Source organism: Ilyonectria robusta, assembly GCF_021365365.1.
Source record: "Ilyonectria robusta strain PMI_751 chromosome Unknown BGZ61scaffold_1, whole genome shotgun sequence".
NCBI lineage: Eukaryota > Fungi > Ascomycota > Sordariomycetes > Hypocreales > Nectriaceae > Ilyonectria > Ilyonectria robusta.
The window spans coordinates 449,186-472,029 of record NW_025764435.1 but is presented as its reverse complement, the minus strand read 5'-3'; the positions used below and the strand labels follow the sequence as shown (position 1 = coordinate 472,029).

The 22,844-nt window shown below is 54.4% G+C and overlaps 8 protein-coding genes across 8 annotated transcripts; 4 read left to right on the top strand and 4 right to left on the bottom strand.

Moving 5' to 3' along the window:
• Window positions 1-135: 135 nt before the first annotated feature.
• BGZ61DRAFT_437080 (uncharacterized protein) lies at window positions 136-2,172 on the bottom strand. Its single transcript, XM_046244066.1, has 2 exons — window positions 1,539-2,172; window positions 136-1,475 (listed from the first exon to the last, which is right to left on the bottom strand). Exons 1-2 carry the CDS (start codon window positions 1,935-1,937, stop codon window positions 321-323), a joined length of 1,554 nt encoding a protein of 517 aa, XP_046111601.1. The 5' UTR covers window positions 1,938-2,172; the 3' UTR covers window positions 136-320.
• Window positions 2,173-2,806: 634 nt separating this feature from the next.
• BGZ61DRAFT_525040 (uncharacterized protein) lies at window positions 2,807-3,295 on the bottom strand (the record flags this gene model as incomplete). Its single annotated transcript, XM_046252696.1, has 1 exon — window positions 2,807-3,295. One exon carries the CDS (start codon window positions 3,293-3,295, stop codon window positions 2,807-2,809), a length of 489 nt encoding a protein of 162 aa, XP_046111600.1.
• Window positions 3,296-5,096: 1,801 nt separating this feature from the next.
• BGZ61DRAFT_437077 (uncharacterized protein) lies at window positions 5,097-5,639 on the top strand. The gene has a single exon (XM_046244065.1). The coding sequence runs from the start codon at window positions 5,118-5,120 to the stop codon at window positions 5,631-5,633; it is 516 nt and encodes a 171-aa protein (XP_046111599.1). The 5' UTR covers window positions 5,097-5,117; the 3' UTR covers window positions 5,634-5,639.
• Window positions 5,640-7,559: 1,920 nt separating this feature from the next.
• BGZ61DRAFT_488472 (uncharacterized protein) lies at window positions 7,560-8,309 on the top strand (the record flags this gene model as incomplete). Its single annotated transcript, XM_046250114.1, has 1 exon — window positions 7,560-8,309. The coding sequence occupies one exon, from the start codon at window positions 7,560-7,562 to the stop codon at window positions 8,307-8,309; it is 750 nt and encodes a 249-aa protein (XP_046111598.1).
• Window positions 8,310-8,530: 221 nt separating this feature from the next.
• On the bottom strand, window positions 8,531-10,907 carry BGZ61DRAFT_3430 (ubiquitin-conjugating enzyme/RWD-like protein). The gene is made up of 9 exons (XM_046239554.1): window positions 10,552-10,907; window positions 10,453-10,486; window positions 10,265-10,359; window positions 10,186-10,207; window positions 10,026-10,122; window positions 9,964-9,975; window positions 9,744-9,912; window positions 8,822-9,693; window positions 8,531-8,768 (listed from the first exon to the last, which is right to left on the bottom strand). Exons 1-9 carry the CDS (start codon window positions 10,579-10,581, stop codon window positions 8,753-8,755), a joined length of 1,347 nt encoding a protein of 448 aa, XP_046111597.1. The 5' UTR covers window positions 10,582-10,907; the 3' UTR covers window positions 8,531-8,752.
• A 735-nt stretch (window positions 10,908-11,642) lies between these two features.
• Window positions 11,643-13,260, top strand: BGZ61DRAFT_437071 (P-loop containing nucleoside triphosphate hydrolase protein). Its single transcript, XM_046244064.1, has 4 exons — window positions 11,643-11,949; window positions 12,012-12,090; window positions 12,143-12,931; window positions 12,983-13,260. Exons 1-4 carry the CDS (start codon window positions 11,837-11,839, stop codon window positions 13,145-13,147), a joined length of 1,146 nt encoding a protein of 381 aa, XP_046111596.1. The 5' UTR covers window positions 11,643-11,836; the 3' UTR covers window positions 13,148-13,260.
• BGZ61DRAFT_437070 (uncharacterized protein) lies at window positions 13,261-14,963 on the bottom strand. The gene has a single exon (XM_046244063.1). It carries the CDS (start codon window positions 14,861-14,863, stop codon window positions 13,292-13,294), a length of 1,572 nt encoding a protein of 523 aa, XP_046111595.1. The 5' UTR covers window positions 14,864-14,963; the 3' UTR covers window positions 13,261-13,291.
• Window positions 14,964-15,318: 355 nt separating this feature from the next.
• On the top strand, window positions 15,319-22,650 carry BGZ61DRAFT_582099 (Sec63 Brl domain-containing protein). The gene is made up of 2 exons (XM_046256274.1): window positions 15,319-21,595; window positions 21,648-22,650. The coding sequence occupies exons 1-2, from the start codon at window positions 15,522-15,524 to the stop codon at window positions 22,189-22,191; spliced, it is 6,618 nt and encodes a 2,205-aa protein (XP_046111594.1). The 5' UTR covers window positions 15,319-15,521; the 3' UTR covers window positions 22,192-22,650.
• Window positions 22,651-22,844: the final 194 nt, after the last annotated feature.

Below are 22,844 nucleotides of genomic sequence, written 5' to 3'. Positions count from 1 at the left end.
CCACACTTTCTTTGGACAGCCGGCACAGAGAACAAGCCAACAGCCGGCCCCCTGAACGTCACCGTCATTACCATCACATCACACAATGACAGGGGAGCTGTTTGACTCCATGTCTGACTATCGTAGAGAAGAATGCCTCCCTCAAGTGATTTGTGAGGAAAATAAATTTATTAGACACCAGCACAACATACCGCTACCACCCTGCTTTTTACGTACTGCCTTCAACATGTTCACCCCCTTCCTGGCAGATTCCGCTGATATTATCCACCATCCTCATGTTCGCATTCTCGCTTCTGCCTCGGCTCTGCTCACGCTCACGCTCACGCATGCACCAAGTCCTTCAGCCTCTTCTCCATCTTCTGACGCCCGTCAAACGTGCTCCACACCTCGTGCGGCGCTCCGTCCACAATGTCCCAGCTCCGCAGCTTGTTCGTCAGCTTCGTCAAGTCGCGCTGCTTCTGCTCCCACTTGCTGCTATGCTTGATATGATCCCCGGAGCTGATGACCACCAGCGGCGTGTCCTTGTCCTGGATGCCCCGGCTGCCCTCCACGTCGCGCCGCGTGAACGACCCCGCCACCAGGTTCTCCTGGAGCTGCGCCAGGATGTACTTGCCGCTCTGCCAAGCCGCGCGCCCGTACACTCGGTCCCGGCTGGTCCGGCCCCGGAAGACGGCGCCCGGGACCCGGTCGAGGCCGAGCGGGGAGATGGCGCCCCGGAACCAGAGCAGGAACCCTCGTCCCGACGCACCGACTTCGTTGAGGAAATCCTCGTGCAGCGGATCAATCAGCATGAGACCCTTCACAGCGTCTCCATGACGGGTTGAAAAAATGCGCGAGTAGATGGATCCAATTCCGCCGCTCGCCAACACCCAGGGCCCCTTCTCGCCTGCCTTTGCCAGCGCCTCGCTCACGGCGTCCACCACAAACCCAGCAGACGAGGGCGAGGGGGCCGTGTCCGACCAGCCAAACCCAGGCCGGTCCACGAAGCAGTACCGCGGGAAGGATCCATTCTTGAGGCCGTTGTCGGCAAAGTCCCAGAGTTGATGCTCGACAGTGTCTTCGCCTCCCTCGAAGAGCACCGTAGGGACGCTGTGGCTCTTGTTTCCGTGGCAGTACACGTGGACCCGGTACTTGGTGTTGTCGACCCAGTACAGCTTTCCAGGGGGCGGCACAGCTGCGTCGAGAGCTCGTAGGATGATGTTCAGAGTGATGAGGAACAAGGCGGCACACATGATAGCATATCCCACCGTGGACAGCATCACAGAGGACCACTCCAGCAATGTTCGCCTCGTTTCAGCGCGGCCCGTCAGTCGTTCTTCCTCCTCGGCCTTGCCCCATTTTACAATGTGGTCTGTCATGAGGGCCCAGAGACTCATGAGCAGCGCCCAGATAACACTCACAGCTCCAACCCAGCCCTCCTCATACCGGGTCATCTGGACAGACAAGACAAGGACCATGTCGAGGACCAGTATCGCCTATTCCCCACCCCTGAGTCAGAGACCATACCACATCATCAACCAGGAATCGTGTGAACTTACCGACATGAAGATGGCCAACACTCTAACGGGCTTGGCTGGCACACTGAAGAATACCAAGGTCAAGACCGTATTCACCAGCGTTAGGCTCGCGAACCCGAACGCCAAGAACCCGCTGCCCCGTGTCTGGAAACCGGGGGGTGTCGCAAACGACGACACCAGCATCAGGATCCACCATACCAGCGTGGCAAAGGTGAACCCGACAGTCAAGTATTGGAGAAACCGGATGCTCCAGAGGTTGTAAGGCGACACCGCTGGGTCGTCTGGCGCCAGCAGGCCCCGGTCTGAGTCAAATCGGTTTGGCAGCAACCGCGTATGCTCATCCGGCTCAGCCTGCTGCTCTGCTTCTATTGGTTCCGGCGCTTCTTCCATTCCCGGATCTTGCTTGGGAAACCTAGGCATCGAGGGTGAATGTGATGTGATTGCCTAGATTGGGTCGGTTAACGCCTCTGTCGTATAGTGTAGATGTAAGCTCGTCAAGCAGCGCGTGCGTCGCCGGTAGAAATGTCTCGACCCAGGTGAAGCAACATTCGCCCGGCATGGACAAGAAACCCTATCCAGAATGCAGCTCACATCGAGCTCTAATATACCTTCATACCATCTAAGGATAAAAGTATAGTACGTCATATCAAATCGCCTCGTCTAGCGCGCCCGCCAATCACAGCGCGTTAGGGACTAGTCGAGGTGGAAACCAAAGATCGCCGTGGCGGCCGCAAGCTCCAGGCTATGCACCGGCTAGACCAGTTTGTGTGATCAGATGCCCGGTTTCCTGCTTGGCCCCAAAGCTTCTTTTTCTCCGAATTGGAGGCTAGACGAGCTCGGAGCATTATCGTTCCAGCATGCCATTGCCTCCCAATTAACTGGGACTTCAGGTCACAACGGGAGACGGGAAGGTTTTCTATGACGCCGCCGTTTGATCAGCCGTCCGTAATGCCAAAAGTTTCTGGTCAATCATCACAATTCACGGTGAGTTTACTCGTCATCAATAATGTTAAAGAGCCAAGTGTTTGATATTGACGGAAAAGGACTAGCACGAATAAATTGATATACGCGTCCATAGTTGGGTATCGGCTGATATGAGTAGGCCATAGCAGATTGCAAAAGAAACCATTTAATTAACCCGCTCTCGGGTCCAAAAACTCCCTTGTCGTCCATCATACTTCTAGCCGCGCTTATGACAAAGGAAAGAAAAAAGGGATATGAAATCGCTAGCCTCATTTTATTTCAATCATGATTCGTAATAGAAGTGGATTTTGTTGGTCCGTTCAGCTTCAAGTTTCCCATGGGGCGACGGGGTTGGTCTCCCGGGGACTGGTCGGGACGGAGAAGATGCTGCTGGACATGGAGCGGGAGTTTTGGCTGAAGGTTGAAAAGGATTCCCGTTTTTGTTGGGCTAGCTTCAGTGCCTTTTCGGGACTTGGTCCCCGAGTGGAGGTGATAGCTCCCTCGGGAAGCTTCCCAATGGGTAGATGCAGCTTGGCTGCAGCTCTAGGATCCTTGGGGTCGATGCCATGTTTCTTGAATGTCATCCTTTTCTGTTCCTTCATCGCCACAGCCGAAGGTTCGCTCACGGACAACCAATCTTTGACCTGAGAAAACCATCGGGGCTTCTTGAGTGTTCTTGAGCCGGACATGGAATCTCGGGACTTCTCGTCGTCGTTCGTGGATACGTCGTAATCAGAATGGGATGGATCCGACGTCATCATCGATGAGCCAGAGCGGGCGAAGGTGTCGGACGGGGTCCCGTTTGCAGAAAGCATTTTGGACGTGTTTGAGAAGTAGGCACCGGATGGTTGCATTTGGTGAATATTGGCTTTGTGGGATCCTAAAGCCAATGGTTCCCGTAATCCGGAAAGACGTTGGGAAATCAGTGATCTGGAGTCGAGGGAATGGCCCAGGTGGTGTCGAGCGAGAGAAATACGCTTGGATGGTGATGGTCCGGGGGGAATGTCGTCGGGATGGCAATGTTTCAGATGCGAGTGATCTCGGCCTGAAGCTTGGGTGCCGGTGCCAACAAATGTTTCCTGCTGAGCATGTGGCAATGTCTTAGAAAAGTCGAGGAATGTGAGGCGCCGAGATAAAACGCTTCTGTGTCTCTTCTGCGCTGGGTTCTAGCCGACGTATGGAACAGTGAAGACCTTGGCGCCTGGGGTAGTAGGCTCGTTATCGTGGATGCCTGGCGTTAGATGGTTATGGGGCGATCTGCGAGGAGTTGGGAGATCCCCCGAGAGCAGGGTCGACGAAGTGGACAGGGCTCGAGGTTGGCTAAGAGATGTTGGGTACGAGAAGTTGGGGACGGTGATGTGCTTCGAAGTCGCCGGAGATGGGGAGACGAGGGGATCTAGGGTCTGGAGTAATGGTGATTCGAATTTTCCAGATAGATCAGACACAAGCATAATCTATTAGAACAAGACTCATGGAATCTCCTTCGTGATTCTCAAGAGTGTTGCGATTTCTCCTCCCGGTGACAGGCGTCTGGTCTGAGAAGAAGGAGAAAAGGTAGTCGGCTGGGTTGTCGTTGAAGGTGACTGGGCAGGTGATGGATTTATGTGTTCTATTGAGAGAAGACAAGTGTGAGAGTGAGGATCGGGGGATGTAAGTGGATGGAAAAGATCCGTGGCAAGACGATGCATCAGCTGTAAGCGAGGTGGTTCAAGAAGGAAGGGCCGCGAAAGAATGGGTTTGAGGGAAGGAAAGCCCGTGTGGGGGAAGGTAACAAGATGTTAAGTTATGCTATTTGCTGAGAGTGACGTAAAGGGTGGTAACTGGTATGAAAGGAAAGGCTTGTGGGAAGTGATGGCTTGAGGGAAGGAGTCCGAGAGCAGAAGGAGGGCAGGACATGCAGAGGAACGTAGCCGGGCTACAGGGGCATTTACATGACTGGGACGAGGCCCAACATCCCGAGGCCCGTGAAGGATTAAACTCGCTCAGCCGCCCACATCGCCCACATCGCCCACGTCAATCGGCGTCAACCAAGCGTCAACCGTCTTGGCTTTTCGCCTACTGGGGCCTCGACGCTGTGAGTGGACACCCATGACCAGGGCCACCAAGCCCGATATCTCTCGATTTCCGCCGTTTAAGGAATGGTCGACCCAGGAGGTAGTGTGATAGCGGGAGTATGACTCTGAGTGGGTGACGGATGAATGTGCTATCTGGGGCACAAACTTGCACAAGCGTGGGCGTCGTCTCAGCTGAACGCTCGAGAAGTGGCGTCGACGCCGACGACGCCATGGCGGATGGGCGCAACCCTTCACAAGTCCCAACAAGGCTCGGGCCCAGGTCCCAAAGTAGGGCATCGGGCGTGTCGTAAGTGCAAATTAGACGGTGCTTGGGACTCGGGAGGGCCAGCAACACAAAGAGAGAAAAAGCAACCACATCACAGACGACAATTCGTCCCTCGCCCATCATTTGCCGGAGCTGCCGCTAGTGCAGGTGAGCCACATCGTCTCCGGCTGCGCCAACTGCCCAACTACTGGCATCTAGCTTTGTCTGACGATGCCCATGATGAGCGGAGCGAGATTGAGTAATGCGCATCGGCCACCTCGCTGCTTCTTCGCTGTTTGCCCATGTCCCCATGTCCCCATGTCCCCAACGCCAAGCGCCTTCCCGAGCAGATCTATTTCCCCGGGCCTATGGGACGCGAGAGGCGATCCCATCGTTCAGGGCAAACTTCACCAACGGCCTTTAACAGCCACATGGCAAGAACCTTTGGTAAATTCCGGTTCTGCTACCAGCCTGGTTTCACCTGGTGCTACTACTCCGCCAAGACCGTCCCAGGGACTCGCTCCCGCCGCACGTTGGCAAGCAAAACTGCTTGATGCCACATGCCCAAGACCTCGGGGTATTCTAGTGGGCCGTGCCAACCAAGCGTCCATCTGTGGGGGGCCGAATCTTGCAAATGGGGCCTGTAATAATATCTCGCGGAGGCATCCAGAGAGTCCAGGCCGGGCCATCCCACTCATCACCTGGACCCTGCGTAAATCCCGTCGTCCAGACCTTTCTCGCCCTGTCACGATGGGGCGCGCGACCCTAGGACATTGTCCTCTAGCTCGAGTACGCACTATAACAAACAAAGGGTCCGGTGTGGTAGCACCGTAGGAAAAGGCCAAGGCCTGCATTAGATGAGACCCGAGGAATTGAATCAGCTGCATGCTGCGGGAACACGAAATAAGCAATTTTGCTCCCGGTCCGTCGTACAGTGCCGGAGACGCTTAGCATAAAAAAAGAGAAAGAGCTGAGGAAAAGCAAATCTGCAACCCACACGGAACCGCCCATATCGGCGATGGCGCCCAGCTTTGCAAATTGTGTTTGCTGCAGGCCGAGAGCGTCAAAGCAACAGATTGCCGGCATCACAATCGGTCACAGCAGCCATTCCCGGCACATCTTTCTCCGAAAAAGCACTATGTCATGGGGCAGTCTACGAATTGGGCTTCCCGCAGCTTTATCCTATCTGTGTGACCACTCGGCACAGGAACAGGGTCGGGAACAAAGGCCATGCCGCCTCAGCCTCCCTTCCCTCACGCTCGCTCCATCGGCTAACTCTAGGCTGAGGGTAACGCCACGGAAGGGCAAACACGCCCGCGACCCGCGTGTTTGCATGAGGCAATGTGTCCCACGGTTTGACCAACAAGTCACCACGCGGAGGGCACGGGGAGAATAGTCTCAGGCCAGTGCTTTGACCGCTCATGCAGTGGCATACCAAAGGTAACGTGCCGAGTTAGACAAGCTCTGGTGCAACATGAGAGTGAAGCAAAGCAAATGGCTCGTTCTACGACAAATCGTGGGACGAGGTGGCGACATGTTCGTTTGTTCAACGGCCTCACGTTGGATCGGCATAGAAAACCGCAGATCCCAGCCATTGTTCCGCAGTCCTGGGTTACCAACATGGTCTGCTGCCTGTTGTCTTAGAGCGTGTCCACATCCATGCTCGCAGGGTTCGGTGACGCAAGACACGGCATGTGTGCGAGGGTCCCAAACATTGCGCGGCTGGCAAAGGGATGAAACAATTGCCCTCTCGTCCATCACATGGCCTCTTCTGTTAGCCGATGCGAGTCTAGATTCGAGCAGAGACAAATAACGGCAAATCCCGCCTGTCTCTGCCCACGGCCTCTAGTATTTGTTAGTTACGAGGTTGGGGTTTTTGGCCTACGCGAACTGTCACTTGTAAGTGTCAATGCATGGATGGTCTGTGCTTCACATCGGCGCTGGGCCTGGCGCAAGATCTCCCCGATCGTACAAGTGGGGCTGGAGCGAGCCTTTTTTCCATTGAAGAAGGGGAGAGTGGCCTGGCCTGGTCCACTTTCCACTCTGCATCCCTCCAATGCTACGCTGCTGCACTGCTGCGCTGTTGCGTTCCTGCTCTCCCATCCGGCTCCCAACGACTTGTAGGTAGAGAGGGTGCTCCGTAGAAACCCCGCCTACCCGCCGACTCCGCCTGAGTGCACTGGCATCTGCCTCCGAGGCCCCATCCAAACCTCATGATGCCTCTGGCTGCCTGATGCAACGCGTTTCGCCTTCACTGCGCCTCCTTGGCTTCCCTTCTTCTACTTTGATTGTCAGACACTCCCCCTCTACAAATAGTTGCTTTTCGAGACCCATGACCCACCAGCCCTGAAATCAGCCCTCGTCCATAGAAAGGTCAGACCCCGCTGCCTCAGTGCGTCCCACTGCGAGGGGGCATATCCTCCCTCTAGTGTCATCCCAGCGTTGGGACACAAACACTACGCCGCCACAGCTCAGACCCCGTGTCACAAAACATCTTGTCACAGTCGTCAGTCGTCAATCCCCCTTCGCCGCCGGCCCGCTATTGATCCGACTCAAAGTCCAGCTCCAACGCCGTTGCGTGCCAGCCACCGCCGGCCTCATCGCCTCCCGTCACCTGCCGGAAGCCCCTCCCGCAATCGGACTCTCTCGTGACCCGAACCTTGACGCGCATCCCGCGCACCGCATCGCAACCTCCGGCACCGAGTCGCTCGCCCTCCACGACTCCTCGCCACCTACGGTTCTATGGTCCCACGGCCCATCATGCCCGCCCTCACCATCTCTACCGACAATCCCATCCGCTCTCGCTCCCGCACGCCGTCCCCCAACCGCCCGCCTATCTCCCCCATCACCCCGACCCTGCCCGCCGCGCAGCTACCCGCTGCCAGTGACTCCCGCCGTCCGGCCGCCCTGGCGCACTCCCAGCCCGACCAGACCGGCATTGCCCCGCCCCCTCCGCAACCCATCGCGTTCGATGGGAACCCAGACGTCATCGCTCTCAAGTCTGCCATCTCTATCCTGCAGATCCAGCGCCAGAAGGCCATCGCAGATCTACAATCGCTGAGTCGCACAAAGGATGACGCTGTCCTCGACCCAGAAGCCTTCGTGAAGGACCTCGTCAACGGCAAGATCAATGCCCCGGGCGGTACGACTGCTGACGACGACGATGATGATGATGATGACGAAATGAAACTAGACGACGCTGGAGAGGGCTCGTCGAAGCAGCCTCCTGCCGCCCGGCCAAGGGAATGGACTAACATCCCTCAACCCCAGAACGTTGTCCGCTGTCCCCCAATCAACTGGTCCCAGTATGCTGTCGTCGGTGAGTCCCTTGACAAGCTGCACAGCGAGCAGGTCTCCCGTCCCAGTCAAGGCACCCCGGCTGCCTTCGGTGCCAACGGCACGTACGAGTTCAAGGGTGAGGGCAAGCAGGAGAAGTACATGGGTGTCGCAGCCCCTTATGCGCCGCTCCAGGACCGCCTGGGCAAGAAACCCAAGGGCAAGAAGACATGATGATAATGACGAATACGATGAGATGCGTGAGTGAGCGTTACGACTGTCGTGTTTTATTAGCCTCGCGGCCGTATAGGTTTTTTTTTTTTTTTCGCATCGCTGGCGTTCAGGGTTTAGACGGGGAAATGACATCTCCAGAGGATACTAGCAATAAGACCTCTTGAATTACTTATCGCAAGATCAAGAACCGATGGTACCAAGTTGCGGCCCACGTGTCTATGTACCCTTGCAAGCCCCCGAGATCCCTCGTGTAGAGTCAAACACATGCATTCCAACCCGTCCAAGATCGGACCAAGCTTGTTTCCCTTTCCCTTGTATTGATCACAGCGCCCAACGCCGTCTTAAAACCGGCAGGTGGTGCCTTTGGCCCCTCCGCGTTCACCGCAATACGCCACCAGAAATGCTCAACAAGTTCCATGGTAGAGACAAACGAAATTCCCCGGCTACTCGGGAAAGTCCCTATGAAAAATGTCAGTCGTATTCTGACATCGGGGTCATCTGGGGGTTCTTACTCCATGCTTTGCTGTACGGAGCGGCGCAGACGCCGATTGTACTTCTTCCTGTCGTCCGCGGCACCACCCCAGTACATCTTACTAGCCTCTGGGTTCACAATTTTGCGCGGATCGTAAGCCGGTTCGTCTTCTTCGAGAAAGGCAAAGATGGCTTCGATGTGAGATTTGACGTCTTCCCGCCTCATGGGGTTGGGCGAGTAGCAGGCCGTGCCATCGGCCGCAATGTAGTGATGAAAGATCTTGCTCTCAAACTTGACACGAGGTTGTTCGTCAGGGAATCGAGGACTGAAGTTCATCTTGACTCGGAACAGGCCACCATCAAGATTCGTCATTGGCCGTCCGAAGTACGTGATCATCCAAATGAAGGGGTTGCCATTCTCAAGGAAAACGTCATGCGGCATGTCGCTCCGCTTGAAGGACTCAACAACTTGCTCAAATTGATGCTGCAGGTTCACAGCAACTGTCGACTCTCGGGCCTTTGAAGCAAGACCTTCCTCGGCCCAGACGAGGGGCTCGGCATCGATGGCTGCTTTGATAGTGCGGAGGCGGCGTTCTAGCTCAGCGTAGTTGAATCGCCCGTCCATCGAGTTGCTGTTGGGTGACTCAAAGGGCATCCTCACAAAGTGCTGGCCGTCCTTTACTTCTGATTTTCCCAGTTTAATGGTGGCGAGATAGGATTCGTAGTACCATAGAAATCGGCGTTTGCAGAGATCCTTGAATGGCTCGAATGGAACGCTGGATTCGTCAATGTCGTCATCATCGATTTCATCGGGGTCGCGAGCCTCTACTCCGTGCTGGTAGCCGTCAGGCGAAAGTCCCAGGTACGCTTCAAGGCGCTGAATAACGGAGATTCTCAGGGTCTCGTGGCGAATCTGGGGGGGTTAGAAATCACATCAAGCCGCATGGGGTCGTCGAGAGGTACCTTCTGAACGTAGTCCTTCTGTGCCTTTTTGTCGGAGTCCTCGTTGGCATCCTCAAAGCCTGGCTCGTTTTCGTAGGGGTTCGTCGACAACAGACTCTGTATTGAAAGCAGGATAGACTCCAAGCCTTGAGCAGATGACCACTCTTCTCCTCGTTCTCCTCTCCAAGTCCTATGGGGATGTCAGACCAGTGCTAACATTAGAGACCACAGCTCACCCTACCCCAAAATTGACCTGCGAATGTTAGCCCACTACTACCGAGGTGATCAACTCCATGCACTCACAGACAAACTTTGCCATTCGCATAAATGTTGGGGTTGAATCGGCAACGCCCGCCATTTGTTGTCGCGCACTGGACATTGGGCGACTTGGACGGGTATTCTACGCGGCATCAGTCAGTCCCTGAGACGGTGCTAGCGTTGAGAGCAAGGATGGAAGACTAGCCTTTGTGGAATCGGATCGCAAACTGCACCTCTCTGTTAGCCCAATAAATGATGGCGGACGGGCCGTACGGGAGCCATACCTCGAAGAAGCCGAACTCGTATGGAGTCTCGTGAGGACCCATGATTAAGGCCTTGACATTGCGTACGTCGACATCGCGACAGGCAACCGCAAGTGCTGGAGACGGGCAGGCGAATGTTAGAGAGGCAACAAAGCCCCAAAGACCACAAGAGGCGGCGGGAATACCGGCGAGAGAGAGGGGAAACATACACAAATCCGAGCTCTTCTGAATGTCACTGAGTTCCTAGAGCCAGGCATTAGTCTCATGACCCCGCGGGTGCCAACGGAAGTGGAAGCGGGGCAAGAAACCTTGGAGATGCGGATGATGGACTGGTCCATGGCGCCGCGGGTGATGCGAGTCGAGAGAGAGAGACTACTGTTGATGCAGTGTGGGAGAGGCGAGGCACAAGGACGAGGCGCGAATGATATAGGGTGACTGTGGGTGAGAGTGAAGCTGGCGGCAGAGCAGGCGGCAGGCAGGGTGGGTGGAAGGTGTCTCGTTTAAGCTGCTGAGCCGGCGGGCGTGGAGTGGATAATCTGGGTCTGGCCCCTGCTGCGGGTTGTTTGGCAGGCAGAATCGACGGGTCCAGCAGCAAACGGCAAGATATAAAGCCTGTGCCCGTGATTGCGGTGGCCAGTTGGCGGGCAGTCGGCAACGGGTGACGGGTTCTTTGCCGTCTTTGTGGCTCGCGGTGACTCGCGGTGACTCGCAATCACTCGCAGTTGGGCAAACAGTCCGCTCCGCCTGTCGATGTCTGCACACAATAGGCTGGCTACCTTAGGTGCCCACTACCGTGATAGGATTCGGACGAAGCACGTGGAAACCGTTGAGGTTGCTAGCACGGGCACTGCACAGTGTTGGCGGCTATGTCATTGGGGCATCTAGGGTAGGTCGACTGATGTGCTGGCGGGGTGGGTTGCGTGGTGCAGCCATGATGCTCGCCCAGGCTAGAGAGGAAAGCGCCAGACAAGGGCTCAGCCTTGTTTGTAGCTTATGTACGCCGAGGTTTCGTGCATGAGGTATATCTCCGTCCCGTGCGGTGCAGGTGAGAGAGTCCTGTGTAACGTGGGCGAATTTCAGAAGCTATCTGTATTTTAGTGGGGAAGGGGACTTGGCGGATGGTGATTCCGAACTCGCAAACGAGAGAAAGAGCCGTGAACCACAGAATGACCGGTACGGGAAAAAATCAAACAGCACCTGGAAAGTATTGTAGCACCCGTATATTGGCTGCACGAGAATTCACAAGTTTGCTCATTGTCATACCCTGATTATTGCTTGCATGTATGTACCTTTCCCCAGCGGAGGCGGCTCGTGAATTTGAGGGCGGGGTGGGGCTACAGGGCAGATAAGTACCTAAGGTGGCCTAACAGCAACTATCGCGGGGTCCTGCAGCTGTGCTAACGGAGTCAAGTGGCTAGCGAGGTGACGCGCCTCGCGTGTGCGTGCAGCCGACGCGTTAATGGGTTTTCTACTACGGAGTACCAGCTGCGCATTCAGCGACGTGCACACAGCCAATATCACCAAGCTTGCTCGACGACGCAACATTCCGCCTTCACCTTGCCATTCCCCTCGCCGCCCGTCCATTAAGTTATCATGGCGAGCTTCTTCGACCTCAAAGCCAGAAAGGCCGCCGCCGCCGCCAATGGCAACTCCGAACAAAAACAAGAAAAGGCCCCCAGCAAGGCCCAGCCCTGGGTCGAGAAATAGTCTGTACCCCCGAGACGAGACCGTCTTTGTCCACCACGAGATCCCGACTGACGCTTTGCAGTCGACCAAAGTCACTTAGCGATGTTACCGCCCAAGATCACACCGTCACCGTCCTGCAAAGAACGATGCAGGCCTCTAACGTGCGTGTGGTTGACCCCGATTGCAACTCTAGCCATCACTGACGATCCCCAGCTTCCGCACATGCTCTTCTACGGACCCCCCGGTACAGGAAAGACCTCTACAGTCCTCGCGTTGGCAAAAGAGCTCTACGGACCGGAGTTGATTAAAACACGAGTGCTCGAGCTCAACGCTTCCGACGAGCGTGGCATCTCCATCGTCCGAGACAAGGTCAAGAACTTCGCCCGCATGCAATTGACCAATCCGACCGCCGGCTACAAAGACAAATACCCCTGCCCGCCATTTAAAATCATCATCCTCGACGAGGCCGATTCCATGACGCAAGATGCGCAGAGTGCCCTGCGAAGAACAATGGAGACGTACAGCAAGATCACTCGGTTCTGCTTGATTTGCAACTACGTGACCCGTATCATCGACCCGCTCGCTAGTCGATGCAGCAAGTTTCGATTCAAGAGCCTGGACCAAGGCAATGCCAAGAAGAGGCTGGAGGAAATTGCAGAGAAGGAAGGTGTGCCGCTTGAAGATGGTGCAATCGACACGCTTATTAAGTGCAGTGAGGGTGATCTGCGAAAGGCCATCACTTACTTGCAGAGTGCTGCGCGCCTAGTCGGAGCACAGTCTCTGGACAAGAATGCCGAAGGCGACGAGAAAATGGATGTGGACAAGAAGCCTGTCACGGTCAAGATTATCGAGGATATCGCTGGTGTCATCCCGGACAACACAATTGAGGATCTCGTACAGGCGATACGTCCACGGGGCTCGACTGGATCTTACCAGTCCGTCTCCAAGGTGGTTGAGGATATGGTGGCAGATGGGTGGAGCGCAGGCCAAGTTGTCGGCCAGGTGAGAATATTTACCCCTATGATTGATGATCGGCCCTAACAAATGCCACAGCTTTACCAAGCCATCACATATGACGAGACGATTCCGGATTCCCAAAAGAACAAAATTGTCCTCGTCTTCTCCGAAGTCGACAAGCGGCTAGTCGATGGTGCAGATGAGCACCTCTCGATTCTGGATCTGGCCATGAGGATATCGGCCATCATGTCGGAAAAGTGAAGCACAATTCAAAATGGTCACTGATGCTCTCTCAATCAGAGAACGGAGTTGGGGGTAGATTTTGGCACGGCGTTAGAACTGGTCATGCAATACCAGATCGATCAATTCTTCAATCTGCGTTTAAAAATACACCGTCTTAACATCTCAAGCTCCGTCTCCATGGCCGATTAGGCCCAGATTTCCATGTAGACCAGACCAAGCATCCTTGGGCACCTTTTTCGCCTCTTTCTCCTTTTTTGTATGCTTTCTCGTGCCAGTGGCGTTTTTGGTCCCCGTGGCTAGCCAGAAATCGTCTTCCGCCGGTTCTTCCTTGGTTTGCTCCGACTCATCCACTTGATTCTGTCCCAACAGGTGATCGATTTCCCGAAGTGCCTTCATAGAGTTCTCCAGGGCTACCTGTCCACCCTCAACCTTCTCCGCCACTGTTTCGAGGGTGGCAATCTTGGCCGCGTCCGCCGCAAAAACCCATGGTTGAATACGGCCAGTGAATCCAGCACGATCCGAGGTCGAAGCCAGGATTTCTCCGAGGCCAGACCTTCGTCGAGATGACCCTGATGCGGAATGCTGCGGAAGGAGTTGACTTTCCTCAGCGAGATGATCGAGCACCTGACAAGCCTCCTTAGTCTCATTGCTGAGTGTCGAGTTCATGTGTGACTTCTGTGTGATCGTGGCTCTTTGGTTTCTCGATAGAGAAAGAAGAGTTTCGATGTATGGCGTGAGAAGGTAGTTGCTCGGAGTTGGGTCTGCTTCGAGAGTTCGTTGTTTTGCAGGGTCGTGGGCTTTCAGTACAGGCGGCTGAGATGCGCCAGGCCGTTCGGCAATTGTCGATAGAAGAGATCGTCTAGCATCAAGGTACCGGGAATATTTTTCCTTGATGACTTCGAGCTGACTGCTGATGGCTGCGCTATCTGCCGCCATTCTGTCTTGACTTTTCGAGATGCCATCAAGACCCCCCTCAAAGTCTTCTCCCGAGGCCTTCCCAAGCTCCGTCTCAATCCAGGTGATGAGTTCGTTGCGGGTCGCGTTGAGTGCATCTAGCCTCGCCCCGTTGCTGATGACATCAGGTATGCCCTGAGCGTTGCTCCTCGCATCCCGAAGCAGCTGTTCTTCGCGGCGCATGAGTAGCTTCGCCCGCAGCACCGTCTTCTCTAACTGGGCCACCTGTCCCTTGAGATCTGGTTTTGCCGCACTTTGTTGGGCAACGAGGCTGTTGACTACCTCCTTGGGAACGCTGGGAAGCTCTCCGGCGCTGTAGAACATGTCCTCGGGGTCGAGGAACTCCACCGAGCCCGCTGGTTTTTGGATAAGGAGGTCGAGGTATTTCTGGACAGCATACAATCTCTCTAGTTTGCTCTGGAGTTTGAGGAGGCCGATCCGCTCCTCCACAATGTCGAGATTGTTTGGAGGTGATTCTTTAGGTGAGTCTGGCCGTGAAGGATTGGCTTGCACAATATCGGCGTACTTTCGTCGTGCAGCAATGTTAGCTTTCAGAGCTTCAATGTACTCTCTTTGAATCCCTTTCAGCTCGGGGCCCACCGTGACATCGTGCGAGCTGTCCACGAGAGACACGGGTTGTTTGATCGGGCCATTTTGTGAGCAAGACGACCCAAGGTGGAGCGCTAGGACGCGCCTGATGTAGTTCACCTGTTCCCGCGGCTTTATGAACGGTTCAAGTGTGCTCTGGAACTTGTCAAATACATCGGGCTGGTTAGGCATGGTCGCTTTTCATTCAGGAAGTGCAAAATCCCCGAGATATTCCCTGATGAACACGCTCATCAGTTCTCGGTGTGGTGTCGGTGGGCGATTGTAAACAGTCCCCACACCAGCTGGCAGTGTGGCTGGTGCTATGTATGCTTAAATGCGGTGAACCTATTGTTCCGGGCTTTGGTCCTTGTCAGGGTGCTGAAATACACGATTGATAGAAGGTTGGAGACCAAGTTGGTATATGTGATCACGAGATTTCCCAGCCCAACGATTTCAATTTCACCCAGGCCTCCATAGCATTGAGTGCTATCGCCGCTGAGACCTTCTGCTGGGTTGGTGTTCCTGTCAGCCACATCTGGTCCAGCCACATCTCAGCCCCTGAGGCGGCAAGGCGGCTAAGCCAATAGCACGCTAGTCTTCGTAGCCTTCCAGGCTGAGATCTGAAATTTGCGATTGCGATCACATCCAAATCCTAGCGACGACCAACGAAAGCTATTCAACGACTGCGCATCAATCGCAGAAGCCTGAGTCACCTAGGCAGCGACTCTGCATCGAACAAAGTCGCGTCAGAGGAAAACTCATGGTTATTTAACGGTCGAGCTCCGCGAGCTTTGGTTGTCGAGAACATCGACATTCCCCATCAAAACAGAGCTTCATCACACCAGCCAAGATGACGGACGCGAATCGAGATGTGTCGCAATACAAGTACTCGGCCATGTCGAACCTGGTCCTCCAGGCGGACCGTCGGTTTGTCACACGACGAACCGATGAGTCCACTGGAGACCCAGAGTCGCTGGCCGGGCGTTTGAGTATCAAGGACATGGGCGCCAGAGTTGGTCGAGAGGACGCGCCTAAGCAGAAGAAACAACCTGGCCTTCCAGATATCCAACGAGGAAGTCTGAGGGAAGGAGAAGATATTCTGGCGCGAGAGCAACGGAGACGAAAGGCCGAGTCTCAGATGAGGGGGACTGGCGTGCTCGGCGCGAACGACCTCCTGGTGGAAGGTATCACCTATCGACCCCGAACCGCCGCCACGCGATCGACCTTCGACCTTATCATCACAATCGTCGCAAATAACCTGGGTGATGTGCCCCACGAGGTTGTGCGCAGTGCTGCGGATGCCGTGTTGGAGTACCTAAAGGACGACGACCTGAAGGACCTGGACAAGAAGAAAGAAATCGACGATATCCTGGGCGTGACTATGAACCCCAAGCAATTCAATGAATTGGTAAACTTGGGAAAGAAGATCACAGACTACGATGCTCAGGAAGACGACGAGGATGTTGCCATGGGCGGCGGCGACGGCGAGGATGCCGAAATCGATGAACGACAGGGTGTCGCCGTTGCCTTTGACGACGAAGACGAAGATGAGGGCGACAACATTGTCAATGAAGTCCGTGACGAGTCATCTGAAGACGAGGCGGACGAGGACGAAATCGAGGACGGAGAGCCTAAAGAAGACGACGCTGCGGACGAAGACGACGAAATGGTCTTGGACTCTGCACCAGCAGGAGGGAAGCAAAAAGACAAAGATCAAAACGCCGTGCCGGCCCGAGATATTGATGCTTTCTGGCTCCAGCGTCAGATTGGTTCATTTTATCCCGATGCCCACGAGCAAACGGATAAGACAAAAGAGGCTCTTCGAATCCTCTCAGGAGAGCCTGACGAAGCCGGTGGTGAGGAGAAGTCCCTGCGAGAAATCGAGAACGATCTCATGGAACTGTTCGATTTCGAGCACCACGAGCTCGTCCAAAAGCTCGTCGAGAACAGAGAAAAGGTCTTCTGGCTCACTAAGTTGGCACGGACCGAGACACCAGAGCAACGCACCGAAGTTGAGAGAGAGATGGCTTCGGAAGGCCTACAACGAATTCTTAACGAGTTGCAGGGCAAGACTGCAGGCGAGGACAAGAAGGGAAAGGCGGATATCAAGATGGACATTGATGTCCCCGCCTCATTTACAGATGCCCCCAAGGCTGACCGAGCCGACGGTCAGCTTATTGGAGGACTTCAACCTAAGAAACTCATCAACCTCGAAAACCTTGTCTTCGACCAAGGAAACCATCTCATGACCAACCCCAAGGTCCGATTACCTGAGGGGTCGACAAAGAGGACCTTCAAGGGATACGAGGAGATTCATATCCCCACACCCAAAAAGCGAAACGAGCCTGGCGATGTCCTCATGCCCATTACCGACCTACCCGAATGGGCGCGAGGCCCTTTCAGCTCTAACCAGTCCCTCAACAAGATCCAATCTAAGTGCTACCCATCGGCCTTTGAAGACGACGGCAACTTGCTTGTCTGTGCCCCCACTGGTAGTGGAAAGACAAACGTTGGTATGCTTACCATTCTCCGAGAGATTGGAAAGCACCGCAACCCTGAGACCGGTGATATTGACCTTGATGCGTTCAAGATCGTCTGTATTGCCCCTCTCAAGGCGCTTGTCCAGGAACAGGTTGGAAACTTGGGAAAGAGACTTGAATCCTTCGGAATTCGGGTTTCTGAATTGACTGGTGATCGCCAGCTCACGAAGCAGCAAATCGCCGAGACGCAGATCATTGTGACCACTCCTGAGAAATGGGATGTCATCACCAGAAAGTCAAATGATCTGACTTACACCAATTTGGTGCGTCTGATCATCATTGACGAAATCCACTTGCTTCACGATGATCGTGGCCCTGTCCTGGAAAGCATTGTAAGCAGAACCATTCGCAAGACTGAGCAGACCGGTGAACCAGTACGTATCCTTGGTCTGTCTGCAACTCTGCCAAACTACCGAGATGTTGCCAGCTTCCTTCGAGTGGACATGAAGAAGGGACTCTTCCATTTCGATGGCTCATATCGACCCTGCCCCTTGCGACAGGAGTTTGTCGGAGTCACCGATCGCAAGGCAATCAAGCAACTCAAGACAATGAACGATGTGACCTACAACAAGGTTATTGAGCACGTCGGCACCAACCGAAACCAGATGCTCATTTTTGTCCACTCCCGAAAGGAAACTGCCAAGACTGCCCGGTACATTCGAGACAAGGCCCTCGAGATGGACACAATCAACCAGATCCTTCGACACGATGCCGGTAGTCGCGAAGTCCTCAAAGAAGCCGGAGAACAGGCTACAGACGCCGACCTCAAGGACATCCTGCCTTACGGATTTGGTATCCATCACGCCGGTATGAGCAGAATCGACAGGACCGACGTCGAGGATCTCTTTGCTCGCGGAGCTATTCAGGTTTTGGTCTGTACTGCGACGCTGGCTTGGGGTGTTAACTTGCCTGCGCACACGGTCATTATCAAGGGAACACAGGTGTACTCTCCTGAGAAGGGTAGCTGGGTTGAGCTCAGCCCTCAGGACGTATTGCAGATGCTTGGTCGTGCAGGTAGACCTCAGTACGATACGTACGGTGAGGGTATTATCATTACGACGCAGAGCGAGATGCAATACTATCTGTCGCTTCTGAACCAGCAGCTGCCTATCGAAAGTCAGTTTGTTAGCAAACTGGTTGACAATCTCAATGCTGAGATTGTCCTTGGCAATGTCAGAACGCGCGACGAGGGTGTCGAGTGGCTGGGATACACTTACCTTTTCGTTCGAATGCTTCGCTCGCCTGGCTTGTATCAAGTTGGCGCGGAGTATGAAGAGGATGAAGCCTTGGAGCAAAAGCGAGTTGACTTGATTCATTCTGCTGCAATGTCCTTGAGGAAGTCCAACCTCGTCAAGTACGACGAGAAGACCGGCAAGCTACAATCAACGGAGTTGGGCCGCATCGCCTCCCATTACTACATCACTCATGGTTCTATGGACACGTATAACAACTTGATCCAGCCCAGCATCACGACCATTGAGCTTTTTAGAGTCTTCTCCCTCAGCGCCGAGTTCAAGTACATCCCTGTTCGACAAGACGAGAAGCTAGAACTTGCCAAACTCCTGGGACGAGTCCCTATCCCGGTTAAAGAGAGTATCGAGGAGTCTCATGCCAAGATTAATGTCCTCCTTCAGGCATACATCTCACGTCTCAAGCTTGACGGTCTCGCCCTGATGGCAGATATGGTGTATGTAACACAATCTGCTGGTCGAATCTTGCGAGCCATCTTCGAGATTGCTTTAAAGAAGGGCTGGGCCTCTGTCGCAAAGACGGCTCTGGATCTTTGCAAAATGGCCGAGAAGCGCATGTGGCCGACCATGTCTCCGCTGCGTCAGTTCCCTACGTGCCCGAGAGAGATCGTGCAGAAGGCTGAGAGAGTCGAGGTGGCATGGAGCAGCTACTTCGACCTTGACCCTCCCCGCATGGGCGAATTGCTCGGAATGCCGAAAGCAGGCCGAACTGTCTGTGGACTGGTTTCCAAGTTCCCCCGAGTAGATGTGCAGACTCAGGTACAACCTATGACTCGATCGATGCTTCGTGTCGAACTAAGCATCACCCCTAACTTTGAGTGGGACGATGCCATCCACGGTGCTGCCGAGAATTTCTGGATCTTGGTCGAGGATTGTGACGGCGAAGATATCCTCTACCACGACACATTCCTGTTGCGCAAGGACTATGCTGAATCTGAGTCGAACGAGCATATTGTTGATTTCACAGTCCCCATCACCGACCCAATGCCACCAAACTACTTCGTTTCTGTCATTTCGGACCGGTGGATGCATTCCGAGACAAGACTGGCTGTTGCGTTCCATAAACTTATTCTCCCCGAGAAGTTCCCTCCTCACACCGAGCTCCTCGAACTCCAGCCTCTGCCAATTTCTGCTCTCAAGGCCTCCAGCTATGTTGACCTGTATCCCGACTGGAAGCAGTTCAACAGGATCCAGACCCAGACCTTCAACTCTCTCTACAAGACCGACCAAAACGTCTTTGTCGGAGCTCCTACAGGTAGCGGAAAGACTGTCTGCGCCGAATTTGCCCTTCTCCGCCACTGGACGCAAGGTGATTCTGGCCGAGCAGTCTATATCGCGCCCTTCCAGGAGCTTGTTGACTCCCGTCTTCAAGATTGGCAGAAGCGACTGAGCCATCTGGGTGGCGGCAAAGAGATTGTGAAGTTGACTGGCGAGACCGCTACCGATCTGAAACTCTTGGAGAAGGGTGATCTTATCCTGGCAACTCCCACCCAGTGGGATGTTCTGTCTCGACAGTGGAAGCGCCGCAAAAATGTTCAGTCGGTGGAGCTCTTCATTGCTGACGAGATTCATTTGCTCGGAGGCTCCCAGGGTTACGTGTATGAGACTATTGTATCTCGTATGCACTACATCCGATCCCAGACCGAGTTGCCCATGCGTATTGTGGCCCTCAGTGTGTCGCTGGCAAATGCTCGTGATATCGGCGAGTGGATTGACGCAAAGAAGCACGATATCTACAACTTCAGTCCTCATGTTCGACCAGTGCCACTCGAGCTTCACGTCCAGTCATTCTCTAACCCTCACTTCCCATCCTTGATGCTGGCAATGGCTAAGCCGACCTACTTAGCTATTACCCAGATGTCCCCTGACAAGCCTGCCATGATCTTCGTGCCCACCCGCAAGCAAACTCGAGGAACTGCACGGGATCTACTGGCAGCATGTGTTACGGACGATGACGAGGATCGCTTCCTTCACGCCGATGTGGAACAAATGAAGCCGCTGCTTGATCGCATTCACGAGGAGGCCCTTGCCGAGGCCCTCTCCCACGGCATTGGTTACTACCATGAAGCCCTCAGCCAGAGCGACAGGCGAATCGTCAAGCATCTCTACGATAACGGCGCTATCCAAGTGCTCGTGGCTTCCCGAGATGTTTGCTGGGAGCTTAACAGCACCGCCCACCTTGTCATTGTCATGGGCACGCAATACTTTGAGGGTCGCGAGCATCGATACGTGGACTACCCCCTCAGCGAGGTCTTGCACATGTTTGGCAAGGCCCTTCGCCCCTCGAGAGACGGACGTGGCCGAGGTGTTCTCATGCTTCCTCAAGTCAAGCGTGAGTACTACAAGAAGTTCCTCAACGAGGCTCTGCCGGTCGAATCGCATCTGCACAACTATCTGCACGATGCTTTCGTTACGGAGATTAGCACTAAGATGATTGAGTCCGGTGACGATGCTATCAACTGGACGACCTTCACCTACTTCTACCGACGACTGCTCGCAAACCCTAGCTACTACAACTTGACAAGCACAACGCATGATGGCCTAAGCAACTACATGTCTGACCTGGTGGAGACCACCCTCCGTGAGCTGAGCGAGTCCAAGATTATCGATTTCGATGAGGAAGATGGCTCCGTGTCGCCTCAGAACGCTGCAATGATTGCTGCGTACTATAATATCTCGTACATCACGATGCAAACCTTCCTGCTTTCACTCAGTACTCGGACAAAGCTTAAGGGTATCATGGAAATTGTTACCTCGGCGACTGAGTTCGAGACGATCCAGATCCGGCGCCACGAGGACGGCCTCTTGCGGCGCATCTATGACCGTGTCCCCGTCAAGATGTCTCAACCCGTCTATGACTCTCCTCACTTTAAGGCTTTTGTGCTGCTGCAGGCGCACTTTTCGCGCATGCAGCTGCCTATCGATCTTGCCAAGGATCAGGAAATCCTTCTTTCTCGAGCCCTGAGCCTCCTCAGCTCTATGGTTGATATTCTCTCGTCTGACGGACATCTCAACGCCATGAGTGCTATGGAGATGTCGCAAATGATTGTTCAGGCCATGTGGGATCGGGATAGTCCGCTCAAGCAGATTCCCCATTTCACGCCGGAGGTTGTCAAGGTTGCTAATGATTTTGGGTAAGCATCCTCATTTGTTGGTACGTTGATATTGAAGCTAACCAATGTATAGAATCAAGGACATCTTCGACTTCATGGAAGCCATGAACCCGGAGGAGAACGCCGATTACAACGAGCTTGTGAAACGACTCGGGTTGTCTCAGAGCCAGCTGGGCCAGGCAGCCAACTTCACAAACGACAAGTACCCTGACCTGGAACTTGAGCATGAGGTTTTGGATGAGGATGAAATTAGAGCCGGTGAGCCGGCATACCTGAACATCAAGGTCGCACGCAACCTTGACGAAGACGAGGATGGGGAGCACGATTCTACCGTGCACGCGCCATTCTACCCGACGAAGAAGATGGAGAACTGGTGGTTGGTCGTGGGCGACGAGCAGACGAAGAACCTCTTGGCTATCAAGCGCGTGACGATCGGGCGTGAACTGAACGTTCGCCTCGAGTACACTGTGCCGACGCCAGGTGAGCACAAGCTGAAGCTATTCCTAATGAGTGATAGTTATGTGGGAGTCGATCAAGAACGGGAGTTCTCAGTGACGGCAGCCGAAGGCATGGATGTTGACGACGATGAGGAGGATGAGGACGAGGACGAGGAGTAGGGGCCGAAAAGAGCTCTCCTGCTGCCACTCCTTGCGAAGGAGGGCTGTGTACACTACTACAGACTACGAACGCGAATAGAGTGAATTTGTCGAAGCCATCAGTTGGAACTGCAACGCAGAGCATTCAGTGTGATGGAGATCTACTCTTTGGACAAGGTTATTCGGATACAACTACGGTTGTGCGGACGCGGAGTCGTGCAACAACAGTTGTGAGGCGCGAGGGGTCAAGCGGCCTGACCGACAACATCGCTGACGCGCTAAGGCAGTGCAGCACCTATAAGCTGCCCAACAACACCACATCGCCAAGGGACAGGCCGAAAAGATGGCCATCTAAAACGCCGCAGACGCGTCTCGCTGGATGCCTTGAATTTACCGTGTCGAGTCAGATTGGGCCGCGCAGGGTCTTACGTGCTGTGTGTGCTCACGGCGGCCGATGACGCCGCCCGCTCTGAGCTATATGTGCATCACGTGACCGAGCTTCCCGGTGACGTTGAAGTGTTTCCCTTGCCAGCCCATCATCTCGCACCAGTGTTTTTTCTTTCGTCACCCCAACCCACAGCACAACGCGGGAGGAGCTGGCATCGTCAATTGCGCAACTCATCGTCACAACCTGCATACCATCGCGCCTCAAGTTTTGCGCCCCATTGACCACG

Excerpts from the sequence above, each read along its gene's own strand:
- BGZ61DRAFT_3430 (XM_046239554.1), bottom strand. The coding sequence starts at position 10,581 with ATGGACCAGTCCATCATCCGCATCTCCAAG. Across the intron at positions 10,487-10,551 it reads CCATCATCCGCATCTCCAAG|GAACTCAGTGACATTCAGAA; the intron begins GTTTCTTGCCCC and ends GCCTGGCTCTAG. Across the intron at positions 10,123-10,185 it reads TGCGATCCGATTCCACAAAG|AATACCCGTCCAAGTCGCCC; the intron begins GCTAGTCTTCCA and ends GATGCCGCGTAG.
- BGZ61DRAFT_437077 (XM_046244065.1), top strand. The coding sequence starts at position 5,118 with ATGTCCCCAACGCCAAGCGCCTTCCCGAGCAGATCTATTTCCCCGGGC.
- BGZ61DRAFT_437080 (XM_046244066.1), bottom strand. The coding sequence starts at position 1,937 with ATGCCTAGGTTTCCCAAGCAAGATCCGGGAATGGAAGAAGCGCCGGAA. Across the intron at positions 1,476-1,538 it reads TGTTGGCCATCTTCATGTCG|GCGATACTGGTCCTCGACAT; the intron begins GTAAGTTCACAC and ends GGTGGGGAATAG.
- BGZ61DRAFT_582099 (XM_046256274.1), top strand. The coding sequence starts at position 15,522 with ATGACGGACGCGAATCGAGATGTGTCGCAATACAAGTACTCGGCCATG. Across the intron at positions 21,596-21,647 it reads AAGGTTGCTAATGATTTTGG|AATCAAGGACATCTTCGACT; the intron begins GTAAGCATCCTC and ends ACCAATGTATAG.
- BGZ61DRAFT_437070 (XM_046244063.1), bottom strand. The coding sequence starts at position 14,863 with ATGCCTAACCAGCCCGATGTATTTGACAAGTTCCAGAGCACACTTGAA.
- BGZ61DRAFT_437071 (XM_046244064.1), top strand. The coding sequence starts at position 11,837 with ATGGCGAGCTTCTTCGACCTCAAAGCCAGAAAGGCCGCCGCCGCCGCC. Across the intron at positions 12,091-12,142 it reads GAACGATGCAGGCCTCTAAC|CTTCCGCACATGCTCTTCTA; the intron begins GTGCGTGTGGTT and ends GACGATCCCCAG. Across the intron at positions 12,932-12,982 it reads CAGGCCAAGTTGTCGGCCAG|CTTTACCAAGCCATCACATA; the intron begins GTGAGAATATTT and ends CAAATGCCACAG.